Source organism: Cervus elaphus, chromosome 33 (genome assembly GCF_910594005.1).
Source record: "Cervus elaphus chromosome 33, mCerEla1.1, whole genome shotgun sequence".
NCBI lineage: Eukaryota > Metazoa > Chordata > Mammalia > Artiodactyla > Cervidae > Cervus > Cervus elaphus.
The window spans coordinates 46,544,510-46,572,174 of record NC_057847.1 but is presented as its reverse complement, the minus strand read 5'-3'; the positions used below and the strand labels follow the sequence as shown (position 1 = coordinate 46,572,174).

Below are 27,665 nucleotides of genomic sequence, written 5' to 3'. Positions count from 1 at the left end.
GGAGGCGCGGGGCGGGGCGGAGGGGACGGGAAGGCGCAGGCGCGCGGCCGGAGGGGCGGGGCCTGGGAAAGGGCTCCCGCCTGGCCCTGGCTTACTTGTCAATCTAAGGGACCTGTAAGCCGAGGGAATGAGCCCCGGGGTCAGTTAAAGCGGGCTTCGGATTGGGGCAGGTGGCTCTAGCCTGCTTGCTTTGGCGTTTTTTCTACCTTTCTTCCACAGAGCCATAGTGTGAACAAGTCAGCGAGTGCCCAGTGCTCTTCCCCAACCTTGCTCGCACACTACATCAAAAGCCCCACCTCCTAGCCTTCAGAGATATGGATTCCATCAGGGTCTTTGAGGGAGGCTGAATACCTTTATCCCTCAAATCTCGACACCGACACCCAAAAGGATGGCTTTACCTAAGCAGTGGCTTTATGGCCGTCCTGTACTTCAAGGTTGTTCCCTTTCCAATATCCCTCCACTTGCAGATTAATCTTGCCCAAGACAATGATCTTGATTTGTTCACTCCCAGGTTTAAAAATGTTTACTGGCCCCTAAAGCTGTTTGAGCAGTGAAGTCCAAACACCTTACAGATACACATTGACTCCACAATTCGGCCTCAGCTGTCCTTTCCAGCTGTAACTCCCATTATTACAAGCTGGTTAAACAGCTGGTGAAATGTTCTCTCTGCTCCTTTAAGCTTACACACCTTGAACAGCTGTGTCACCTACCATGCAAGTGTCACACTGTATTTCATCAACCCTCTAGTGTGGGATACTTACTTAGCTGAAAGCTAGAATACAAGCGAATCCTTAGGTAACATATCAAACTTCTTGTTTATGTGTTATTTTTTTTTTAGCTGGGCACATTACTTAACCTCACCAGCCTTCCATTTTGACATATGGAAGCAGAGGGTTTGTCTCTAAGGTCTTTTTTCGATTCTAGATCATCTGCTGTCTATGACAATTAGTCTGTATTTATTAGAGTCAAGAGATGGGAAAACAAGAAACCAAGGTTATTTACTTCTTGTCTTCCACAAAGAAAAAAGAAACAGCTCCAACCCCTTCTATCCTCTTTAACTTTGGTAAAAAGGAGCAGAAAGAAAAAGGTAAGAGAGCTGTAAAAGTCGTTTGGAACTGCTCTGTCCCCCATCTGCAAGAGCTGAATGAAATGAAACAAGATCAACAATGCACTCCACCTTTCCACCCCACATTTCCTAGTCATACACTACCTCATCTCAATATATAGAAAAATAACCCATTTAAGGAAGACATTAAGACAGTCTACAGTTTTTCTTAGTTGTCTGAGCTAGAAAGCTTGTAGCTATAAAACAAAGGGCAGCATTGAGGACTGAAGCATGTCTCCTCTTAAACAACTGTTCAAGAAAAACTCCTTTGGTTTCTTTTGGGGCTTAGGGTTAAACAGCCAAAGTTTATAGGAGACATATGAAGGGAAAGAAAATTACAGTGTTAATTTATTTTATGGATTATGGATTTAATCCATTTTAATTTCTGGATTGTTATGTTTATATTTACATAATAAAGTACTGTTTAGAAAAACAAAAAATTTGCATCACCAATTTATATTAATTCTCTTTAATATTTCCATTCTTGCACACTGTAGGTAATGCTTTTGGCAGCTCTAAGACTTTTTATAAACTCCTTATACATCTCTGTCAACTTATTAAATGGATGTCATATCCACATTAACTTGGGAAGTTAGGGCTTCATATTTTATAAACCTACATTATTACCTGGGAGATGGTCTCCCAGCTTATTTTCTAAATATCTCTCAAAAAAAAAGGCAGGGCAGGGAAAAGAAGTTTTCCTAATATAGTCTTGTCCAACTGTAGGACCCATGGGTGAAATACAAATTTGGAACTACTATAGAAGTAATTGGGAACGTTTGCTGAATGGTATGAAACTGTTTGTAAAAAGACTTCTTATTCTGAGACTTTTAAAAGATTAATTTATTCATGACTATAATGATGGGCAAAATGTCATTGGAGAGACTTCTGCTTCCATACGTAAGAGAGAGGGATGGTCTTATTACATTCCTACCACTAATAAATACGAAACTGTACAAAATATAGAAAACAACTGTTTTCAGATATTGGCCAACACCCAGCACGGGACTGAGATCCTTGATAAGAGACACAAATGAGGATAGTTTTATTATTATGTGGATTTATTTTATTTATTATTCTAGCTAGCTACAGTGGGAGTGGAAACTCAGATAGAGTCTGGCAATCTCCTGGAGATGAAAACAGAGAGATCAAGGCTACTACAATCTGTGAAGCAGAGTGATTGAATGGAAGAAGCTATCCAGAGAAAATCTTCAGAAATCTACATAGGTTGAGCCTTTGAGCCTTTGGCTGCGTATCAGTCTGTATGTGTGGAATGTAAAACCAGTACGAGGCTCGTTCATGGGGCTAGTCAATAATGACTTGAAAAAAACAAGCACTGAGGAGCTGTAAAACAAGTAATCTCCAGAGTTAACAAAGGGCCAGCCAGTGTGAGTTCTCTTCAGCTGGTGTGAGGAGGAGACACAGAATATATAGTAGATACCCCAGAGGCTTAAAGAGGAGCTAAATTAGCCTAAGGATAAGTCTTACTCTGTGTTTGTGAGTTAGTCGCTCAGTCATGGCCAACTCTTCACAACCCCATGGACTGCAGCCCACCAGGCTTCTCTGTCCATGATATTTTCCAGACAAGGATACTGAAGTGGGTTGCCATTTCCTTCTCCAGGGGATTCTTCCCAATCCAGGGATTGAACCCGGGTCTCCTGCACTGCACACAGATTCTTTACCAACTGAGCTACAAGGGAAACCCTAGACCAGTCTTAAAGGAGCTTAAAAACAAACCTTGAAAGGATCAAACTAATTCACAGTTGTCTGTCAAAGCAAGTCCAACATTCTTTACAGATCAAGATGACAAGATCAAGTCATTCACAGTGGAAAATTTACAATACCTTGAATTCAATTAAAAAAATTAATGGACATTCAAAGAAACATGAAAACAAGACCCATAACCAAAAGAAAAATCGCTCTACCAAAACAGATACAGGCCCAGGGAAGTTAAGTGATTGCTCCAAACCCATAGCTGGTTACTGCTGGATCTAGGCTTTGATCCCAGCCAAGGTTAGAGGCCACAGTCTAACCAGTATGTTAATCTGTATCTTGTATGACAGGACAAGCAAGACGCTTCCCTCTACAAGTATCTCATTAGTGGAGACGCAGTGATTGGCTTCAGGCATAGGGTCAGGCTGATGGAGTGATTGCAGTGAGCTGCGATTCTTCCAGCTGGAACCTGCAGTTTGTTGGTAGAAATGCCTTGACAGTTGGGGCAGCCTTATTTAGTACAACTCCAATAACTGAGGTACCATTCATTCAGTCAATATTTATTGTATTTCAGGCATGGTTATGTAGGCTTCAGATGCCTATCAGCTTAAAAGCATCTAATATATGTATTTTTAGATAAACGTACTTCAGAGAGAAAGGTTACAATGAGCTTTGGTTTATTCATTTTAGTTGTGTCTAATAACCTATGCTCTGCCTATTTTCCATGGGGATGGAGGGCAGATGGAGCAAATGTGATAATGCTTGTGAAATAATTTGGCTATAATAAATCACTGTATAATCCCAATACAGTGTTAATAATCAACATAGAACACATTTCTTTTGAACTCCTTATACACTAAGAGAAAAGTCAAGTGTGATCAAGTCATAGCACAGACACCTGACTGAGCCTGTGAAACGTCATGTCATAAGCTACATGCCATCCATGGAATTCTTACTAGTGTAAAATACCTTTGGAAACTCCTGAAAATTGTTAAAATAATAATATAGAGGTTTCTTGTGAACAATACAGTTTATTGTTTGTTTTTCTATATTCAATCCTATTTCATACATATATGGTAACATATTCTATTTCACACATGGTTATGCATTTGTGTACGTATGTGTATGTATTTAACTACAAGCTCTTTCCCAATATATTAATGGTACTTCTTTTGTGATCACTCATAATACCTAGCAGAGTTTTCAGGAAACAGTCATTTAATTGAATCTGTGTTTCGAGGCTAAATGTTTAGACTTTTTTTTGTTTAAGAGATAGCGGAATATGCCTACTGATTTCCAGTATATCTTCAGTATATCTCCAGAATAATATAAAGGAGAGGTATAACGCTGGTTTCAGTGTTTTTTTTTTTTTTCCATTTATTGTATAAAAGAAAAAAAAATTAATGCAGTTGGTTTGTACACATTTAAATTCCATAAAACAAATCCATAGAAATTAGAATACTATATGCATGCACTCTGCATTTTCTTTGTTAAATGTTTTGGTTCACAAAAATAACAACACATTTTTTTTTTCTTTAAAGCCACTAAAGCAGAGGGAGAACAAATCATGCAGCACTGTACACATTTGCATAGTATATTTTACCCAGCATGCCTTGTAGAATGCTACACATTTACCTATATAAGGAAATAAAAGGGGATAAATTATCAAAATAAGTCATTAAAATTTAAAGAAAGGAAAAATACTGGAGAAAGGTATTTTTTGTTGTTGTTGTTGTTTTGTTTGTTTTTCCACTTTGTAGCTGGAAATACAGCAATAGCTTGGGATATCAACAGCTCTCGGAATAGTAGGGAAATCTTTTTACATCAGTTTGCCATGTTTACTTTTAGTATTCATAAGTTTATCTGTTTTTCCCTCCCACCAACCTTTCAAAAAAAACTGCTAATGGCTTTTACTTATGTTTCAAAATAGTATTCAGTATAAAACAAATGGAAGAACCCCTAAATACTTGTTGGGACATCTTTATCATTTTGACTGTAGGCTGTGAAAAAGAGAAAACATTTCAAACATGTCCACAATTCAGAGGAGCCCTGTGAGCTCACTGGATGTTACCTTTTGTAGTTGTTACTGAAGGAGAAGAAATAAGAACAGTAAATATAGTATGAGTCATCACAAAATAAAATTTAATGAGTTTTATAGAAGGGAATAAAGTAAAATAAATTACATCCACAGATTGCAAGGCTCTGAAGTAAATTGCTGGAAAAGTATCAAGCAGCAAGTTAAAAAGATGGTAGATGAAATAAATCTGATAGAACTAAATCTATATACTTTTAAAAAATACAACTGCCAAATTTAACAGTGGATTTTGTTATAAGTTTGTGCTATAACAAATGTGCTTCTTTCTCCTCAACCTATTTTTATATTATTGGCAAAATATATATCTTTTATAATTTCGTACTGTACAATATATGTTTTTGCTACATTATTTTTCTACTGCTAATGCAGATTAGAAATAACAACATAGATTTATTTTGGCAATAAAATGCTTTCATTTTAATAATGTCCCAGAAAATATTGTAAGGCATATGAAAAAGAGTATGCAACAATATAGCATTAATGATCCTGCATCTTTAAATACATCCCTTATACATACAGAATTCACACTGATTTCAGTTAAAGATGTGTGAAAGTGGCATGCAAGCAAAGCAAGAGTGGCCCCTACATATAAACATAGCCATTTGTTGAGAAATTTAAGTGTTCAGAACATAACCAAGAACACTTACAAAGCTTTGAAAAGCTAGAGGCCAGCCACTTTTAGTTCCTAGATAGTCTTCACTTTGACGCTGTAATTCAAAGAGGAAGCATCAGTGTATTCCCCAGACAGTCTAAATGTATTAGTAACATTTTCTACCATCTTTCTACAAACATTTTAAATACATCAAAAGAAACAAAGGAAAATTTCATATGTAACTATGACTCCCCCAAACTCATGACTATTCCCTCTTATTTATATGTTTTCATGGTAAGTGGGAGTTACAGCCCTTAGTCAAGATTATCCGATGAAATATTATCTAGTCCTTTCAAATCATCCCTTAATTACATGAAGCATTTGGTATGAAACCATCCACAAGTAGAGAGAGAGAGTTGCTATATGAGGATGAGTTTCATTTGAGCAAGTTTATTTTAACAAAAGGAGAAACTTTTAAAAAGTAATTTTTGAATGCTGTAGCTCTGTGCATATAAACTGATTACTATTTGACTAACTTGACTGCAACAAAAGAGTTATCCTTGCTGTCTGACAACTATAATATTGAGTGGTTTGGTCATGATTATAATTTAAAAGAAGAGGACTTTTCTGTGCTCTGTCCTATAGACATAGCTTTAGTAAGTAACTTAACAGTTATGGCATTAACAATATTTAAAGGTATAAGGAATTGAAGAAACAAATGTAATTATATAATTTTCTATCATGTTTTCATTCATAGTTATTCAAAGAATGAGTTTTATATAATTCATAAAGAAAAGAACGTGCAACAGTGTTATGAAAGACAGAAATATAGGCAAAAATATAAAAGAAATAGGGGTACATTCCCATTTATTTGAAACATTCATATGAATTTGTTCCAATGGCCTGGGCTCCCAAGATGGCCAAGGGTATGCAGGAAAAGTCAAGGATCAACAAAATTTGAATTTGCAAACCAGCTGCACTTAAACATCAGGTCTCTGAATCTGCTTTTAGAGTTTGATGATATAACAAGTTGCATAAAAAAGCAATTTCCTTGCAGTCTGTCTTGTATCCTATGATTATTGACTTACTAAATGTTTACCTTGCCTCTTGATAAACTGTGAACCAATTCAAAGAATATCTCACTAGCATGGAAGAAATGAAAGGGTGACAAGCATTTTGGCAACAATTTAAAATCCAAAGGGAAAGTACATTTTAACAATTTATTCGTTTATCTTTCCAGCAAGGTTAGCAGTAACAGTAATAAATTCACTACTCATTGAAAAGTGTTTTTCTCTTTAAAGACAGATTGTCTTCTCTAGAGAAGAGGTAGTATAAATATCAATATATAGGGCAATTTCTATAATGAAGTGAAAGTTGTTCAGTCATGTCTGACTCTTTGTAACCCATGGACTGTATAGTCCATGGAATTCTCCAGGCCAGAATACTGGAGTGGGTGACCATTCCCTTCTCCAGGGGATCTTCCCAACCCAGGGGTGGAACTGGGGTGTCCTGCATTGCAGGTGTATTCTTAACCAGCTGAGCTTCTATAGTGGCATTTTGTTATTTTTATTTTTTACCCAATACCAAAATAAAATTGTGTAATTAAGGAAATACACTGGCATGCAAATTAAGGTTGCCTAGAAACATCCTTAACAGACATCCTGGGTCTCAGCAACATTTTATGATATGTTCATTCAAGGAGTTTAAATTTGCAAACCATCTTTTGGCATTGATTCCTTCTCTCCCTCCCTTTCACTGCCCTAGGTTCCTACTATGAATTTTAAGGCCCTCACACAAAAGACAAGTTCAAGTATGCAGGTATGAAAAGAGGTTAACATTCCAAAAATACACTTTGCAAACAACAATAATAATTAAAGTAATTAACAAATTATTCAAAGGGAACATATAATTTTCTCAGAATTTGTTTTATATTTAAAAAATTCATTTCATTAAGAACTAAGTGCAATGACATATTGTCACATAATTAAGACTCTCTTATTAGGAAAGACTATTGGTCTGAATTGTTAATTTCAATTTTCTTTCCAATAGAACTGTATAAAGATAAGAGAGAATTGTCAGTCATTTAAAAACATATCTAAGTGCTGCTTTAAATATTGGAGTAAACATTGCTGATAATAATACTGGAGTCACATTACAGCCTCGAGAATCAACATCAGGATTGACAAATTGCATTCCTTTTTTTCCAAGACTACATTTCCACACGGTCACACGAGTCTACACTGTTACATGTTCGCTGACTGAAATTACAGAATATGATTTACATATCCTGAAATTATATATGCTGAAAGTACAGAATACGTGGTTTATACTACAAGTTAATACAGCCTCAAAACGTTCTAAGACTTGTTTCTCCTCCTCATCATTTGCTATTGTTAAATGAAACCCATTAAAAACAAAGTATTTGTGGAATATGTATTTTCCAAAGGTGCTTGATGTGCCTGGCAAAAATAAAACTTTTCATTTAGTATGTATCTGTATTTTAGTATCAGTTACACAATAAACTCTAAGGCTTAAGAAAAAAAAGGACAATGCATATCCCTTATTCATTTGGAAAAGACAGATTATTAGAAAAGGAAGGGGAAAGAATGTGCCAAATCCAAGTAAAAATTTACGTATATCCATCAAGAAAATATACATTATACCCTTTCCAAGGTTGTTAGCTTTTGAATAAGAATGCAAAGCAAAACAGGTGTGGATGCTTGATGGTCAAGGAAAGACTGGTCTTGTGCACAGAATTGAATGGACCTCTCTTTTTATCAGCGTGACATGGAAGACTCAGAAACTAGGCATTGAGAGGTCTTTAAAAATAAGAGATTTTTAAAAGTTGAAAGAATATGGTAATCTTGCTGACTAGGAAATATATGTAAATGCTGTTACAGCTACCTGCTGTAAAATGTAAATATCTTAAAGTAGTTAAATGACCAGATTGCTAATGCTACTACAGAAAAAGCTGAACAGCTGTCTAGTCTAAGTTTAAACACCTTGGTGCACTCCTTGCAATTAAATACTTTTATGCGCACAAACAAGAAACCAGGAAAGCATATAGAAAAATGTTTTGGCTAATGTCTTCTTTCTCATGCAAATATGTGCTGTACATGTAATAAATATATTTGTTTGCTGGAAAATGCTCTTCTGTGCTCTAACAAAGTATTCAGTAATGGTAGGTTGTATGTTTATTAAAGTGCCTAGTGGATATAACTCTTTTAAATGTTTTAACTGAAAGTTTTGTAAGCTTCACTAGATGACAAAAGAACCTCACAAGCCAGTATCACATATTAACTTTAAGAATTCACTGAGCCCACATTTTTTAATTCTATCAAATATTTCAGATAACTCACATAACTATGGATATCCTCATTATCAGCTAAACAGGTTCATAATGGGGTATGCACAGTGAACAACAGAAGGAGAGGGTATTGGAGGGGGGTCAATAATGAGGTTCAAGATATAACTAATCAAGAGTAGGGAACCTATTTTCATGGTCAAGAAAATTAACTGGTGCATGCTTTGAGAGCATAAACACTGAAAGGCTTGGATGGGGGGAAATAAGATAACAGAAAATGAATTATCATTGTTTTCCAAAAAAAATAGACTTTATGATGTAGTAGTAGAAAATGATTTTTATGCCTGATCCTTTGGGGGCTTTAAAAAACAGACTCTTAGAAACAAAAGTCTTTTCCTAAAGACTTTTGTGTATTGTATAAAAGAGTCAATTTTAATAGTTTCTTGGATCAGAGTGAATCTAAGGCTTCTTTGATCATATAAGACAGAAGATCAATTCCATACTTATAGCCACTGGAAAAACTGTGAAGACTTAATAGGTAAAGAAGAGTGTTCATTAGAAATAAGGCAGTTCAATCTTCAAATTCTTTATAATTCTCTTCAATAAAAATGATATAATTTTAGTGAACAAATCTATTCTGAATCTACAAATTTATTTTTTTTACTGCAAGCTTTTAAATTCATTTTCACAGTTTTTCAATTAGTCATTTTGTATAAACACAGCTTTCAATATCAAAATTCAATGTGTTCATGTAAAACAAAAAGACCGTAGCATGATTATAAAGAATTTGATGAAGGGCTAGCACATTCAGACACTCAAAGGCAGAGACTGCGTGAAGCAATGGGAAGATATTCAATTGTGCTGGTGGGAAACACACATATGTGTGGTCAGTGGGACAGATGAAATCTCAACCGGAAATGTTTAGCCTTGCACTCAGGAGGATCTATGTTATCCTTAGAGTCTGACTTCAGATTCCTGGATGGATGTAGTTGTGCTCAGATTGATGAAAGAGGAAACAACACCCCATTTTCCATCTTGCATAACCAACTATGATTGGGCTTCTCTTTACTATCCTCTCTCACTGCTAAAGAAATGTTGAATTTCTTTGCCAACTTCAAACATGGTAACAGTTGTGATGAAACAAAAAAGCAAAATACTTTGAATACAACAGCTGTGCCAGAAAAGAAATAAAAAATATTAAAATCTGAGGAGACTAAATAATTTCTGCATTAATTTGAGATTTTTTTTTTTTTTTGGCACTATCAATACATTTGGTAAGTTAGAAAAGCCATTCTGGCAATGTTAACCCATATTAAAATGTTTATACATTCCAACTTTAAGTGTAAATTTAGCTTCCAGCAAATAAATACAACAGCTGGTTTTGACTTCTATTGGTATTTTGATTTTCTTATTAATTAGTTTCTTTTTTTTCAGATTTTTAAATTGATTACAACATGCTCAAGTAGACTTTCTAGTCAATTCACCCAAATTCCAACAGGAATTGGTTTATAAATTGGTTCCAACTGGAACTGGTCATTTGGAATTTCCGGCATGGGAAATTATTTTATATGTGCCTTGATAAGTACCCTAAATTACAAATTGATGTGTCTAAATCTAATGAAGAAAACAAAAGGTACTGCTATGTAAATGTTGCACTTAAAAATATCTGTATGATTGGGCATCTAAGATCCATCTAGACTTAAGGGCATAATGTACATTTTTTTTTTTTTTTGCCCCTTCTTAGCGTCAATGACAGCAGCCCATAAGCACAGTCAGTACTGTGCTGTACTTGCCACGTTAAGATGACTGGTTGTATCCTAGCAGTGCTATGGCAAATCGTCAACAGATGAACTTTTTGTTTGTTTCTGCAGACTCAAAGCCTATGTCGAGAATCATGGCTATATCCCCCAGGCGATCCTCGGTTCCTATGAGGTTTGTAAGTGTCCTGGTATGAGTCAGGATAATCTTCTTCCACCAGAGGGTAATGATCTCGGCTATGCTGGGAACTGGAAGACAAGCGGTTCCTACTCTTCCGAGCCCTTTCATTGTGATAATTTTCATCAGAGGTCATTAGACTTCGTCTTTCAACTGGAGAGTTTTCTGTGGAGTGGTTGCTGTGCCTCAGACGCTGACTCTAAAAATATCAGATGGTTCACTGGTTAAATCACGTCTGCTTCGTTCACGTAGAACATGTAAATGTACGTACAACAGAAGGATCTGTACAATAAGATGCTATATATTTGAGTTAATAAAACATTCTGATGAAAAAAAAAAATAAAAAAAAAAAACATTCTGATGTACAAATGGTCTGCTCGAAATATCTGGTCTGATGTATTTGGGACACAACATGCAAAGAGGTTAAAGTGCTGCTAGTTCGTGAATTTTAATTACGTAACACTGCATACTTATGCTTCCTATGAAAAATATAAAAGTGAAAGTTAACTGCTGAATGGAACTTAGTATATTTAGGAGAGACTAATAATTCCACTTCTATTGCAAAAATGAGGATTATTTTCCTATTGGGAAATAAGTTAAACTTCAGAATAGTATCGGCTATTTTTTCTTCCTCTCTTGAACTGATAAAAGCTTTCTCCTAAAGTCACACACTTCACCTTTATCTAGTTGAATGTTCTTTATACCTTTAAAAAATATTTTAGTAAAATTATGACTTGTACTGCCCATAAAATATTTGTTTCTACATCCTACATAAATGCAAGACTCAGCAACATTCTCTCCAAAGAAGTATACAGTAATTATGAAGCCAGCTAACTGATACATTTACAATTCTTGCTTCCTCCAACTGAAATGTCCTGGAAAAATAATCCTCAGAATATAAACTAAATTCCTCTGATAACATGAAATTAATATCTTCAGTCACTTATTTAAGTGCTCAGTAAATGCTGTTAACATTTTTTCTTCAAATCTCAGGAAAACATGTATCCATAGCTGTGCCTACCTTTTCTGGGTAGGTCGCCTCAGTTAAGAAACAGGATACTGATGAAACCAAAGACCAAGATACATTTTCTCTAAAGGATATTCACCTTCAGCGGGAAACTCATTCAACAGTCACAGCCTCTGCCTCTAGCCCCAACTAGGGGTCTAACAATTAAGTGCCCATGGTTACTAGGAGAACGTGGCCCCAGGACAAAGGACACCATGTTAACTCAAGTGAAACTGGGGGAACCACTCTGGGTGGATGTCTGAGAGGTGCTAAGTCAGGAGTGTTATATTCATAATCAAAGTACAACTCTTCATCTCTACCAACTTGTGTAGGTGGAATCACTTTGCTTCATTTGTCCATTTCTCCTCCCACAGTGGACAGCTTGGAGCCAACTTTAACTGGTCAGTGGAAGTGCCACACTCAGATTAGCATGCAGGCAGTAAAACAAGGGAAGAAAGAGACCCAGCACCCACACATACACTGCATATTATAATAGGACATATCCCAAGTTCATTTCCAGCCACAAAAGCTATTTATTTATGTGGTAGTTTTTTTGTCTTACAAAGCTGTAGCTTTGTAAAACAGTAATAGAGTTATAACAACATTTCAGAGAGTGCCATTTGTCTTAGAGTTAACTCTACACGATCTACATTATGACTATTATTATAACCCATTAATACAACACTAGTCATGATGCAAGAGAGCTCAATTGACAACCATTCCTCAGTCAGCTGGGGGTCTGGCCACATTCCCGCAGCTGCTTGGTATCATATAGATTCATATGACACATCATATGACATATCATGCATTCATGTTCATATCAGATTCACTTCATATTGTAATGCCTCTGGCTCCCCACGTCTGGCCCTGAGCACAGCAGCTGAACAGCGAGCCTCCTGATCCTGCATTCATCCCCCACTCCCCTAAAGGCCGTAGGTGATGGCCAAGGTGGGCCGTGCTAACCCCTAAGAAAACTCAGAGATCTGTCACTATTTCCAACCGAGACAATTCTACTCTTCACATTCTGTTTGAGCATGGACAGGCCCTGCTGCCTGTGGGACGGGATTAGGTAAGATTGGTCATAATGTCCGTCTATCCCTCCTCACTTAGCGGGTCCTGTGCCTGACAGTGCCACCACTGTCTAACCCTGAAGAAGTGACGTTGGAGAAGTGATGAATGGACCCCTGACTAGTAGGTAGTAAGTTGCTTAGAAGGGTTTAGACATAGGAGAGATGAGTTCATTTTTGGCCAACACCAGCACCTGTGGGATCATAGTTCCCAGACCAGGAATCCAACCCTTGCCCCTGGCATTGGAAGCACAGAGTCTTAACCACTGGACCACCAGTGTAAGCAGAGGAGGGATGAATTTAAGTAAAAGTCATTATAAATGAACAGAGTACAAAGCTCTAAGGAAAAGGCCACTCTCTGGGTAACTCTGTCTAGGGTAGATCATGACGAGGTAATGCTTTCTGTGTGTGTTGTGTGTGCTTAGTCACTCAGTTGTGTCCGACTCTTTGCAACCCCATGGACTGCAGCCCGCCAGGCTGCTCTGTCCATGGCAATACTCCAGGCAAGAATACTAGAGTGGTGGAATGTTTCGAGAGAACAGCATGTATATTATCTATAGTGAAACAGATCACCAGCCCAGGTGGGATGCATGAGACAAGTGCTCGGGCCTGGTGCACTGGGAAGACCCAGAGGAATCGGATGGAGAGGGAGGTGGGAGGGGGGATCGGGATGGGGAATACGTGTAACTCTATGGCTGATTCATATCAATGTATGACAAAACCCACTGCAATGTTGTGAAGTAATTAGCCTCCAACTAATAAAAATAAATGAAAAAAAAAAGAATACTAGAGTGGGCTGCCATGTCCTCCTCCAGGGGATCTTCCCAACACAGGGATCGAACCGAGGTCTCCTGCACTGCAGGCTGATTCTTGACCCTCTGAGCCACCAGGGAAGCCCAATGCTTTCTGAGTGTACTGTAAAATAGTATATGTAAAAGTGTAAAATATGTTAGAATCAATGCAGCCAAAAGATGTGCATCTGAAGAATTTTTTTGCTAATACTTTATAAAAAGTATATGAACCAAAGTGATTCGAGTGTGTAAAGTGTAAAATAGTCTATGTGATTAGCTACTACTTTAGATTTTTTGATATAGTAATGTACGTGAGTCTCTCTTCAGAGTAAAGACAATCCCAGCCTCCGTCTCCATCGAGTTTCCTATAGAGGCTTAAATGTAAGGTTGGAAAAGCACAAGTGGCACTACCTGTAACCCAGAAATTGCTGTGGGATATGGCGAGAGTGCTGTCGAGCCCAGGTTCCTTCCAAGCAGTGGGGTCATGGGAGTGCTACTGGTCGTGTGGGTGGCACGCCAGTAGGCCTCAAGGTACTCTCCCAGGTGTTCACATGCATCCTCCAGCTGGTTCTCATCTAGTATGACATCGAACATTTCCTGCAGATAAAAAGAAAATCCATTTTATTTATATTCCAAATGTTAGGCCATGAAACCTGAAATTCTGCTTCATGCAGATAATACTGTTTCTAACGTCCAACAGCAAATATCAAATTTGAGGGGATATACCGGCAGTTCCTAAAGTTAAAGTCAAGTGAAGAACTACACAGTTGACCATGTACAAATTTGGACAATGACATAAAAATGGGAATGCTCATTAGATATCTGGATCTTTCATTATTTAGGGAAGAAAAAAAAAGATGAGGTACATAAAGAAGAGTTCTAAGTAGAATATAGTGAAAACACATATGTGTTCACATCTTTATCCATATATTCCTATAGATACTTACTGAATATTTACTTACTTCAGAATATGTTAATGGCATATTAAGAAAAGTTAATGGCACTGAAAGAGGAGTTCTAAAAATGTTTCAGTAACAAATGTATCACAGGAATAAACATTTCATCTTGCAAATTAACTATGTTGGAGGAAATAACATTTACTTGGGTAATTTTTCTTTAACATTATTTATTTGGCTGCATTGGGTCCTAGTTGTGGCCTGCGGGATCTTTTTTTGGGTGCACAAACTCTAGTTGTGGTGTGTGGGCTCAGTAGTTGCTACATGCTGCCTTAGTTGCTTTGTGGCATGTGGGAACTTAGTTGCCCGACCAGGGATCGAACTCACACCCCCTGCACTGCAAAGCAGATTCTTAAGCACTGGTCCACCAGGGAAGTCCCTACTTGGTAATTTTTAGAATGTTTGTGAAATGATGTTATCTCTTTCATGATAAAACAACAAGACAGGTAAAGAATTAATAGTAGAAAACCACAGCATAGTCTTTCTGCTACTAGAGGATAATTGTGTGAAATGGTTAAACAAGAATAAGAGCAAGGAATAACTGGTTACAGGGGTGGTGGTTAGGGAGTCGGCAAGGGGTCACACAAGACGTGTCTGGTGTCCATGTTTCTGTCACTAAGGACTTGGTCCAACAACTGTTCTATAATCTGGAAGTTGTTCTTCTGCCCCATAGGAGTAGAGTGGCCCCTCTGTCACTGCTGTGTGGTTGGGAACACAGAGAGAATATAACTGGGACACCGATTCTCTGAAGGGTCAGCCTCATGAAGATAAAAGCCATTACATAGGTAAGTGAGAGTACACCCTTGACTTTCAGCAGCTGAATCCATACCTTGCTTGCTGCCACTTCCACAGCCCCCACTTGCTTTTACAAGCTCATTTTAGCCAAAGAAGGAGCTTCCAGTACTGGATTAAATACAGGGTTACTGCCTTCCGCACTTGATGCTGCAGGTGGGTTGTCGGTTTACAGTAACTGGATGGCTCTGGGTTGGTGGGGGGTCAGCTGACTCACTCTCCTCAATATGAGGGCTCCCCGAAGCAGAAGTCACCATGGAAACAATCTCTCTCCCAACATTTACTCTTTGAATGTTTTCATCACATTGATCTTTACTGAACATTTTGACCCTAATTTGCAAGGCAGTGAGAAGTATTTAGCAACTAGGAAAGAATAAGGTGACTTCAATCTAAGCCAACTGGTGTTTGAGAAGGTAGCCAGCTGAAGTTATGTAGAAACCTTTCCCCCACAAGAATGCTTATTAGTGGATTTCAGATGGGTTTTTGCATATTTTATTCATTCATAAAATATTTACTTGATACCTATTCTGTGCTAGGCATTGTGAGTATACTGTGGCATAGAAAACAAACTTCACCCCTATGCTCAAGAAGCATTCACTCTGGGTAAGAGACAGGTATTAAAATCCATAATAGTCTACACCACTTTGGGACTTTAATTCTGAAGAGCAGAGACTGAGCCACTGAATGTTCAGAACTGCAGCTTAAAGTTATGGATACAGAAGGAGGCGCAGAGAGATATGTGGAAGTCAAATTTATGAGGGAGGGGAAATTATGAGTAAGTCAAAGAATTCAATCTGTAGAGAGAAGAGAATAAAACAAAGAGCAGCAAAAGACACAGTGGAAGAGACCACATGGTCCACTGAGAGAACGAGAAAACGGCCAGGTCCACGGTGTCAGTCAATGTATATCCTTGTAATAAATCCTCTTCCCACTACTGCAAATCAAGGAGGTGTCTGTCTCTTGAAATCAAAGGCTCCCTCCCCTCACTAACCTAAACCATAAACAGTTACAAATGTAGACTCTGAGAAATGTCCCTAATGCTCTGATATACACATCGCATTCTCTGATGGCCTTGCTAATGCTAACTTGAATGGAACAAGAAGAGCCTCCATCCCAGAGGGCGTGCACACACTTAGACAAGACAGGAAGAAGAAAGAGGAAACTGGCCAGCACAAAGGACCACTCTGTCAGCCACTCCAGGCTAAAATCGGCCACAAATTCTAGCCTGTATTTCATCTGGAGTCTGCTGTTTATATAGTGTTATTTATGTTAACTGTATAATTCAATTACATAAATCTCATTCTATAATATGGGCTCTCAACAACGTGTAGTCTCATGTACACACTGCTATATTTAAAATAAATAACCACCAAGGTCCTACTATATAGCACAGGGAACTGTGCTCAATGTTATGTGGCAGTCTAGATGGGAGGGAAGTTTGGGGGAGAATGGATACATATATACATATGGCCAAGTCACTTTTCTGTCTGTGTGAAATTACCACAACATTGTTAATTGGTTATACTCCAATAGAAAATAAAAAGCTTTAAAAATACAAAAAAAAAAAAATTAAAATAAAAAATTTACAAAGCAAAACAAAAACAAACAAACAAAAAAGCCCTCCAAAACCAAAGGGTAGTCTCAATAACTCTTGTCTGGAAAATTGCATGGACGGAGGAGCCTGGTAGGCTTCAGTCCATGGGGTCACTAAGAGTTGGACATGACTGAGCGACTTCACTTTCACTTTTCACTTTCATGCATTGGAGAAGGAAATGGCAACCCCCTCCAGTGTTCTTGCCTGGAGAATCCCAGGGCTGGGGGAGCCTGGTGGGCTGCCGTCTATGGGGTCGCACAGAGTCGGACACGACTGAAGCGACTTAGCAGCAGCAGCAGCAGCAGTCTCAACAAGTCATTTTCTTGTTTTCATAAAGTCTCAAGTTAATGAACCATCCAGAGATACTTGGACTAAGGGTTCTAATTATCACAGCCAGGACTGTAAAGCCCAGAGAGGGTAAAATGTGGTAAGGAGCACCCACTGCAAAGCATTATTTGAATTAGATTTCTATCTTCCTGGCTATTCCACATGTTATTAATACATTGTCATGGTTGCAGACAGAATTAAACATACACTTAATTACAAGTAGTTTAATAAAGCGCTTTCCTTTGCCAGTGGATAGAATTTGTATACATCAGCATATGGCTATTTGCTAAAGTCTCACTCATTTCTAGGAAACTAAGCTTTTGCACTGCTAAAAGGACAGCTATATGATGGAAGATGATTTGAAATTGCTTTTAGGCTTTCAAAAGCACAGAGCAAAGCAAATTTCAGCTTTTGAATGAATACTGACATATGCAGCTTACTTCCAACTAAGAGGAATCTCACAGCCTGGCTATCGGTGACAATTTTTCCTCTCAACTGTTTAGGAAATAACACAGCTGATTACACCAGAGTGTTACAAAATGAGGATAAGGCAAGAAAAAAGATTTTTAATTATACAAAGAGAAATTCAAAGAAAAGCAGACGAATGAATTATGCAAACCAGCTCTGCCAATGTTTCATAAGTTTAAAGGTTCAAGTGCAGTTAGCTCTTCACTGTGTAATACGTGAGGCCTCCAGCATGGGATATGGAGGCAGAGAGCTATCTAATCAGAAGAGGGTGTGGGTAATGCGACAGTCACAGGCAGTGAGGGGTTACCCACTCGGTGACACCATGCCCTTGAGACTGCTGGAGATAGGGGTAACACCGAGCTGTTTTCAAAGTACCGACACGGCACGCGCCTCTGACATTCTGTGATGAGATATTTTCTTCAGCTGAGCCGGGCAGAAATAATGCGGCTGCCAAAGTAAATAAGGAGTGAACAGAAGAGTCAAAACAAATCACCAGAAAACCAGGCAGAGGAGGTCCCTTTTCTGGATAACCTTTTTCAGAAAAATGAAAAATCTGAAGCGTGACAAATAACGAGTGAAAAACATGCCTCTAGCTTATCCAGTGGTCCAGAAGACAACAATGGCAGGAAATAAAGGAAGAAAGATTGAAGCTGAATACAACAGGAATGAAGAAAGTCTGCAATAGCTTTTCAAAAAAAATTTAAGTATGTAAAGATCTGTCTAGTTCTTCATTCACGGAGTATCACATACTTGCCCAAGGAAGGTATCTGAATCAGAGCAACCAGCCGTCCCGGTTTGCCTGGGACTGAGTACTTCTGGGAAGCTGGGCCTCTGAGTGTGCAAATCTGCAAAACTGGGGAGAATTGGAAGGTGGGTCACGCTGGTCTTCAGAAAAGATGGAGTACTTTTCAGTTACTACACTGACGATTGGAATAGGTTCCATTTCTTTCTTTTATAATACATTCTCCTGGGAGGGAGGATATAGGGAGGGAATGGGCAAGTCTTTATGACTGTGAAATACATACTTTCTAGCAAAAAGGGCAGAGAAGGCAATGGCACCCCACTCCAGGACTCTTGCCTGGAAAATCCCATGGATGGAGGAGACTGGTAGGCTGCAGTCCATGGGATCGCTAAGAGTCAGGCACGACTGAGCGACTTCACTTTCACTTTTCACTTTCATGCATTGGAGAAGAAAATGGCAACCCACTCCAGTGTTCTTGCCTGGAGACTCCCAGGGACAGTGGAGCCTGGTGGGCTGCCATCTATGGGGTTGCACAGAGTCGGACACGACTGAAGCGACTTAGCAGCAGCAGCAGCACAAAAAGGGAGAATCTCATTAAAACAAACATAATTTCTAACATGTTTTATCCAGGAGTTGTTATTAAATGTTTTAAAATAAAAAGGTTTTAAAACTTAGAAATGAATGCTCCAGTTGAATCTTAACTTTTTTGTTAAGTTGGTACATTACTAAGTAGCCAGGGGATTAAATATATATAAACTCTCCCATGGTATATGCATTGGTTTCATTTATTTGTTGTGCAGAGAGAGACCCTCGCATGGGGCATCTTTCCAAGTTCTAAGTGGAAAAAAGAAATAATAGGGGTGAGCATAGTTTTGTTTCTTTGTTATTGGAATATAGAGATCTTTAATTTGCCACCATGCAAAAAAATGACTGGCAAGCACTATTCAGTGAAATGAAATGGCTGAATGGCAAATAGGCAATGCTAATTATAAAATAACCAGCCAATATTTCTTTCATGTCAGAATTGCATTCTTCATATTATTAAAGCTTTGAATTCCTGAGTACTCAACTCACTGGTCAACTAGTGATAGGAAACTCTAAGTTAAAGGGATTTTGAAAGATTTAGGAGTACTTTGGGGGATAAAGGAAAGCCTACCAATATCATGTGGCTCTTACAGTTTTAGTTTCAGGCACAGTTTCCACTTTAATGAGCCAACAGGGAAAGACAATCATAATTCCTACCATTGATCTGTGGGGAAAGCATGAAGGTGAAGAATACAGTGACTTTGATCCCTTCTAGTTCCTCTCTTTCAATGATCTATGACTTTCATTCTGAACCCAAACACACTTTCCTCACCACACCCATCCAAACTGTTCATTCTTTTTTTTTTTTTTAAAAAAAAGATGGTTCTGCTTTTTATTTATTTTATTTATGTATTGGTTCTGCTGCCCAGCTTCAGTTCAGTTCAGTTTAGCCACTCAGTCGTGTTTGACTCTTTGTGACCCCATGGACTGCACCACGCCAGGCCTCCCTGTTCGTCACCAACTCCTGGAGCTTGCTCAAACTCATGTCCATTGAGTCAGTGATGCCATCCAACCATCTCATCCTCTGTCGTCCCCTTCTCTTCCCACCTTCAATCCTTCCCAGCATCAGGGTCTTTTCCAATGAGTCACTTCTTCATATCAGGTGGCCAATTTATTGGAGTTTCAGCTTCAGCATCAGTCCTTCCAATGAATATTCAGGACTGATTTCCTTTAGGATTGACTGGTTTGATCTCCTTGCAGTCCAAGGGATTCTCAAGAGTCTTTTCCAACACCATAGTTCAAAAGCATCAATTCTTCGGTGCTCCGCTTTCTTTATAGTCTAACGCTCACATCCATACATGACTACTGGAAAAACCGTAGCTTTGACTAGATGGACCTTTGTTGGCAAAGTAATGTCTCTGCTTTTTAATATACTAAGTTTGTCATAGCTTTTCTTTCAAGGAGCAAGGGTCTTTTAATTTCATGGCTGCAGTCACAGTCTGCAGTGATTTTGGAGCCCAAGAAAATAAAGTCTGGCACTATTTCCATTGTTTCCCCATCTATTTGCCTTGAAGGGATGGGACCAGATGCCATGATCTTAGTTTTCTGAACGTTGAGTTTTAAGCCAACTTTTTCACTCTCCTCTTTTACTTTCATCAAAAGGCTCTTTAGCTCTTCTTCGCTTTCTGCCATAAGGGTGGTGTCATCTGCATATCTGAGGTTATTGATACAGGATCCTAGTTCCCTGACAAGGGATTAGATTCAAGGCCACAACTGTGAAAAACTCTAAGTCCTAACAACTGGACTGCCAAGGAGCTCCATCCTGTCCATTTTTCTCTTTTTCAAATTTATTTATTTTTAATTGGAGGATTGCTTTACAATATTGTGTTGGTGTCTGAAATATGTCAACATGAATCAGCCATAGGTATACAACATACAGCCCTTCCCTCTTGAGACTCCCTCCCAACCCCCACCCCCCATCCTGTCCATTCTTAATCTTCAAAGGTTTTAACAACATTTATCAGCGCTACTGTCTGCAGAAAAGACACCTGGTGTTTTTGTTGAGTCCATATTAACCCAATACTTTAAATCATAGTACTGAAGGGAGTGAACTGTCCCTAACTTGGCAGATCCAAGTTGGGTGACTGAAATTCCTGCAACAAGAGTAGTCTCTTTGGGACTGAGAGAAACTAGATCCTGTGTGGCCTTGTTTCATGAAGGAAACATCTGAAATTGATTAGTCACGTTTTCAAAAGTCATGTTGTGAATTACTTTCTGTACTTGTACAGAATCCAGAGGCTCTGTACTAATGAATGCACCAACAGGGATGGCAATTCAGATAGGAGAATCCACATGATTCTAAGTAATTTAAAGAAAATTACTGGAATAGGGCGGTGGAAAATTACTACTGTGATAGCAATACTACTGTCAAAGGATCCTGGGTACTAACATTCACTTCAGAGTTCCTGTGTTTAATAGAGTAAATCTGAGTCCATTCAGCAATGGAAAATAAAGGGTAAGAAACGAGAACGACTATGGCTATTGTAATGTTGGAAGTTTGCAAGTCTCTGTGGAGGAGACATGCTTCCCTCTTGCAGAGACAGTGATGATTGTCATTTTACATGCACTGAAAAATTACAGAGCTCAAAGAGCCAGGGTCAGCTTTTGGTAACACAAGTCATCTTGTAGCTAAGTAGGATTAAAGGATTACATTTCATTTATATATTCAATTGTCTGCCTATCTGCTTTTCTCACCATGCATTATGTAACTGAATACCATAGTACTGGGGCAACTTGAACTTTGCACTTCTTAAATGTACTATTTCAACTTCTTTGAAAAGGAAAAGGGTACCTGGTGCAAGTAAAATGAAATCCAGCACTATAGTGTATAGATGGATAACCCAAATGGAAATTCAGGCTGGTCATATAAAAACACACATATAAAATGGGCTTGTGGGTCCTTGTCTCTCAAGACCCTTTTCTGTCTGCATCTCACCTTTCCTTCTGTGAATTTAGAGGAAGCAATGAAGGCAAGTCTTCCTTCTTCCAGAGTAGAAGTATTCAGTAGCCCATCCTTTCAGCTCATCTTTCTGTTTGTGGCAGATCAAAAATGGCCACAGGTTCTTTAATACTCTCTACGTGGAGATGTAGGGTTTATGTCCTGTCTCCTTGAATCTGAGCAGCCTCTAGATTCCTTTGACTAGCAGAACACTGTGGAAGTGATGCTGTGCCAATAAACCCAATATCTAAGTTTAAGGGGTTGGAATACTTGCTCTTGGAGCCCTGGGAGCTACCACATAAGATGCTCACATTCTTGATGGAAAGGGACTAGGTCAGTCACCAGCTGTGTACCACCAAGTGGTCGTCATTTGAAGTCACTAAATTTTGGGGAAGTTCACTGCACAGAAATAGATAACCAGAACCTTGTTCTGGAACAAGGGTGGCAACTTTGGTAGGCTGGCTACCTTGGGCCTGCCTCCTACTTCTATAAACAAAGTTTGATTGGAACACTCACATTCAATTACATACTGTGTGTGGCTACTTTCCTGCCCCTAGGGCAGAGTTGAGTAGTTCTGTGAAGACCACATGGTCCACAAAGCCTAAAATATTTACTCCTTGGCACTTTACTGGAAATATTTGCTGATCCCATTCTTAGAAGAAGTCTCACTCATGAAACCCACGATTCTCTCTGCAGGAACATATATATATCATTATATAATCATTATCTAATGACATAATGATATATTTATATGATATGATATATATTATATCATATATAGTAACCTATCTGTTGCCATTCAGTCTCTAAAGTCTTGTCAGATGAGAAGACACAGATCTTATGCTGACTTGGCAAAGATATACGACCTCTGGAAAGTCAGTTCATCTCTCTTGGTCTCAGTTCTCTCATCTGCTAAATGATCAGTCTTTCCCTAGGATTGTTCCATGAAACACTATATCCACAGGATGCTCTGTGGAAAAATGGTTCTATAGTTGAAATTTAGGAGAAGCAATGTGCACTATCATAATGGAGCTATAAAATATCTATTAGCATATCAAAGCTTTTGCAGTAAAGAGAACAGTCTACGTTTGTTTACATAAATGTTGTCTCAAACATTTTGGTACCAAAGTGCTTCCTACCTATTGGCACTACCAGGAAGAACACATGCCAGGAAATACTACACCAGGTGCTTTTCAAGGTCCCTTTTTTCTTCAACAGTCCCTGAGTTCATTTTTCTAGGTACAGAGAGTTAATGCTTTCAGGACTTTTTTAGACTTCCCTTTCTAAAGACTGCTGCCTGTAATTTCTTAGCATTGCGAGACTCTGCTAGTGTAATTTGCTGACTTTTCAGATTGGAGATGCAGTGGCCAATTAAGGAAGTTGCAAATTCTCCTAGAGGAACTAAAATGACACAGTGATCACCCATCTTTGGACGACAATGATAATTACAGTCTTGAAGTAAAGTAGGGAAAATGCAGATACATTTTGAGATTACTACTAGTTTTTATAATCTGAAGATTTTCTCAAAAGTTCCAAAATGAGTATACAATTCCTTTTTAGTATTACAAATGCTAGTCAAACAATACCGAATGAACATGTTTAACAATGTGAATACAGAGTGTATACAGAAAATTAACTACAAAGTAACCTTGCTTATCCAGACTACTTGTTAGAATTCCAGGTTATTGAACCAGTTATATAAAACAAGAAAGTGTTTATCCTGCTGAAATAACAACAGGGTAAAGCTGCCTTCCCAGTGCATCAGGATGTTGGAGATTCCTGACATGAGGACACATCATAAGGCTGCTCACAGTATTATCTGCATTGAAGTCCACTATCTTCTCTTGGTTCCAGTTATTTCAGATGTAATATGTTGTACTCACACACAACTACTCAACTATCAACCCTCTCAGCAGCTAAAATATATCAATATTAATAAGACAAGTTATTTCTCTCTAGTAATTATTAGAGATAAATGTTAATAAACACATTCTGTAAAAAGATCAAATTCAAAAGGAACAAGTTTAGTTCACCTGAAATGCATCTCAAGGAATCACATACTGAGACTTCTTATAACATCATTAACCTTTAAACGTGTGTAGATATTCCTCTAAACCAGTGTTTCTCAACAGGGAGTGATGGCTTTCCCTATCTATGAAGATATTTTCAGTTGCCACAACTCAGTAGTTGTTACTGGCCAGAGATGATGCTAAACATCCTACTATGCACAGGACAGGTCCCTATAACAAAAAATTATCCAACACACAACGTGGAGCAACCCTGATCTAAATTGCTCTTTCTTTTTTTCAAACTTTAAATTTTTTATTTTGTATTGGGGTATAGCTGATTAATAATATTGTGATTGTTGTTGTTCAGTTGCTCAGTCGTGTCGGGCTCTTTACAACCCATGGACTGCAGCATGCCAGGCTTCCCTGTCCTTCACCATCTCTCAGAGCTTGCTCAAACTCATGTCCATTGAGTTGGTGATGCCATTCAACCATCTCATCCTCTGTCATCCCCTTCTCCTCCTGTCTTCAATCTTTCCTAGCATCAAGGTCTTTTCCAATGAGTCGGCTCTTCCCATCAGGTGGCCAAAGTATTGGAGCTTCAGCATAAGTCCTTCCGATGAATATTCAGGATTGATTTCCTTTAGGATTTACTGGTTTGATATCTTTGAGTCCAAGGGACTCTTAAGAGTCTTCTCCAAGACTCTTGTTATGATAGTTTCAGGTAAACAGCAAAGGGACTTAGTCATACATATACATGTATCCATTCTTCCTCAAAACCCCTTCCCATCCAGTCTGGCACATAACATTGAGTAGAGTTCCATGTGCTATACAATAGGTCCTTGTTGTTTATCCATTTTGAACATAGCAGTGTGTACATGAATTGCTCTTTTAATCTAAAAAAGATCTATGAAGTAATATCTACAAGGATATTTATGACCTAACAGATTGTTTGCCAACTGCTGACTCAACCAACTGGAATCTTATTAGACTACATGCTTCTTGAAGGCAGGAATGTGCCTTTGTTTCCTTAGCATCTAGCAAGGTAATAGGTCTAATGCTTAAATAATGGCATTCAGTTCTCACCAAGAGGGTTGATCTTAGGTAATGAGAAATGAAGTATTTCCTACCATATCAGTAAAAAGGATGTCACAGTCATCAGCAATTGCAGCCTTCCATGTGAGCTGGTGAGCATTAAAGGCATTTTAAGAAGGAAAAGAATACCAGTCACAGACTGCAGCCACTCCCTACAGTGAGCCCTAGGGGAGCTCAGGATGTAAAAAGACAGCATACTGGCCGCAGAGAGCTGAGATGCACATGAAAGGAATGATTTCATTGAGCCCAGACTCTTGCACCTTCCCATTCACACAAAAGTGCTAAATTCCTTAACTTGAGATATCTGGTTTTCTTTCATTAACAATAATCCTTTGACGTTAAGACTACCTACCCTTTGTTGCAAAACTTCTATTTAACTTGCTCCTCTCTCACCTCCTCAGAGCAGATCTCTCAGGGTTACTTGAGATGCTGTCTCTCGGGCTTATAGTCCTAAAAATTCCCACCGAATAAAATGTAACCTTCAACTTTTAGGTTGTGAATATTTGTTAAGTCGATAGTGAGCTACACAGAATTGAGATGAATAAATCTTTGAATTTGTCTGATTTAACTATATAGAGGCATGGATACCATGTCCTCAGAAGTGTGCACATGTTGTTCCGTGAAACATCTTAACGATGTTTTGAAACAATAAGCATGTTACTTGATTTGACGTATCTTCTATTTAATTTTATACTCTTCTCTTCCCTGGGCTCTATAACCCTCATGATCTCCATAACATGTCTATGCTGATCACATCCAAACTCTAGGTAGAATCAGAGTGTCAAAGAAGGGAAGGGATGTCAGAGGCCACAGCCTTTGGTCTTCACCAGAGGAGATTCCTTCCACAACACCTGACATCAGGTCCCAGGTCCCACTCCACTCCCACCCCTACCTCCAACTGAATGCAATTAGAGACAGGCTCTCTACTTAGACAGCCATTGTGGAATGCCTTCCTCCTTTTGGGTAAGTCTGATCACTGTGCCAAATGAAATCAGACAGGCCCAGCTGCTCTCAAGTCCACCCAGATCTGCTCCTCAAACTCTACAGATCTTAGCAACGCGTCTGGGAATTCCTGGAAGCAGTGCCGCTCTCATAGTGTGAACTCAGACATGGTCAATGAGATCTGAGGTATTTAATTGGCATCTTTCCTTTTGTTCTTTCCCCTCTTCATTTTCCACCATTCAAGCAGGTGGCAGGGTCTGTGCTTCCTTGTCTGCTGAGCAAAGCGGTGTTTGTTACAGGAAATTGCCTGCTCTCCATTTCCCCTTCTGGATTTTGTGTCCTTAAAGCCTAAACTGGTTGGAAACATTTTGTGCTAACTGCCTTTGGAAACAAAAGAAGGTGGGGGTGCTTTTAGATACAACAAAAGCAAAGAGGAAGTTCCTTTAATAGCAATAAGGGGTGGGGGGCGGGGATACTGACAGAGAAGGGAGCTCTCTTGCCAATGCCTCAGAGAGGAGGGGCTATGTGTCTCCCTGCCTTGCCAAAGACCCCCTGTTCCCAGTAAGGTCTGATGCAACACAGCATCCATTCTTTTTCTAAGATATTTATTTGGCTGCACCGGGTCTTAGTTGTGAAATGCAGGATCTTTAGTTGAGGCATACACATTCTTAGTTAAGGTATGTGGGATCTAGCTCCCTGACAAGGGATTGAACCTGGGCCACCTGCATCACAAGCTCAGAAGCTTAGCCACTGGACCACCAGGTAAGTCCCACAGCACCTATTCTTAAGGACCATGTGGCTTTGGTCAATGAATTGGTTCTCTGAATTGGAGCCCCTCCCCTCACTCTCTCAACTTTCTTGCCAACCCCACCCTTACCACTTGGGAGTCCTTGTTCTGCTCTTGGTTAGGATAAAGGCAGCTGCAAGCATGGCTAAGCATCCTGCCTGCCCAAGTGGGCTAGGGGTCAAAGTGGAAAATGTGCTGTTTCTCGCACAGCGAACTTGAGGGCCAGAAATCCATCCACACAACACACCTATGTGTCCTAGTGGAGCAGAACAGTGAACAGAGCTTTGGAATCAGACATGTCCAGGGTTGAGTCTTGGGCTCACTTATTTTTTTATTTATATTGGAGCACAACTAATTGTTACTTCCAATAAATTTCTTAATGGGGACTTAGCTTTCTCCTGGAGAAACTAAGAATAGTGTTATTTACTCTGGTATCACAGAGGTGTATGCCCCGATTCCCCTGGAGTGAGGACCTGCTGTGATGAGAGCAGTCAGCAGATAGCCTTGCGTTGCTGTGCGTTCAGGATCCACCAGGTATTCAAGCAAGGCCATGCTCTCCCTGGGCTGCTCCGAGGCATTGCCTGAGCATGGGGACTAGAGCCAGACAGAACATTTCTGCCCAAAATGAGGATCCTCAAGTACTCTGGCAATCCCCAGCTCCTAGGGGGAGACTTTCTCAAGGCTCCAACACAGTCTGAGGCTCCTTCTCCCCACTTTTTCCTTCCTCCTTTCCTTTCACTGAGTCAGAACTGCATCAGATCTGGAGGCTCTCCTTCCAGTTCTGCTTCTGTCCCTCCACCTTTTTTGTCTCATAGACATTTGTTG

General features: G+C 39.0%; 1 protein-coding gene across 5 annotated transcripts in view; it reads right to left on the bottom strand.

The window, feature by feature from the left end:
• Positions 1-4,192: 4,192 nt before the first annotated feature.
• The window catches only part of CACNB4 (calcium voltage-gated channel auxiliary subunit beta 4), a 268,657-nt gene continuing 245,184 nt past the window's right edge, over positions 4,193-27,665 (bottom strand). For all 5 annotated transcript variants that reach the window (XM_043894660.1, XM_043894661.1, XM_043894662.1 and 2 more), the window contains 2 exons: positions 14,020-14,205; positions 4,193-10,943 (listed from right to left, as the gene is read on the bottom strand). In XM_043894660.1, the coding sequence (XP_043750595.1) occupies positions 10,683-10,943; positions 14,020-14,205 (447 nt within the window). In that variant the 3' untranslated portion in view covers positions 4,193-10,682. The remainder of the gene's footprint in view (positions 10,944-14,019; positions 14,206-27,665) is intronic.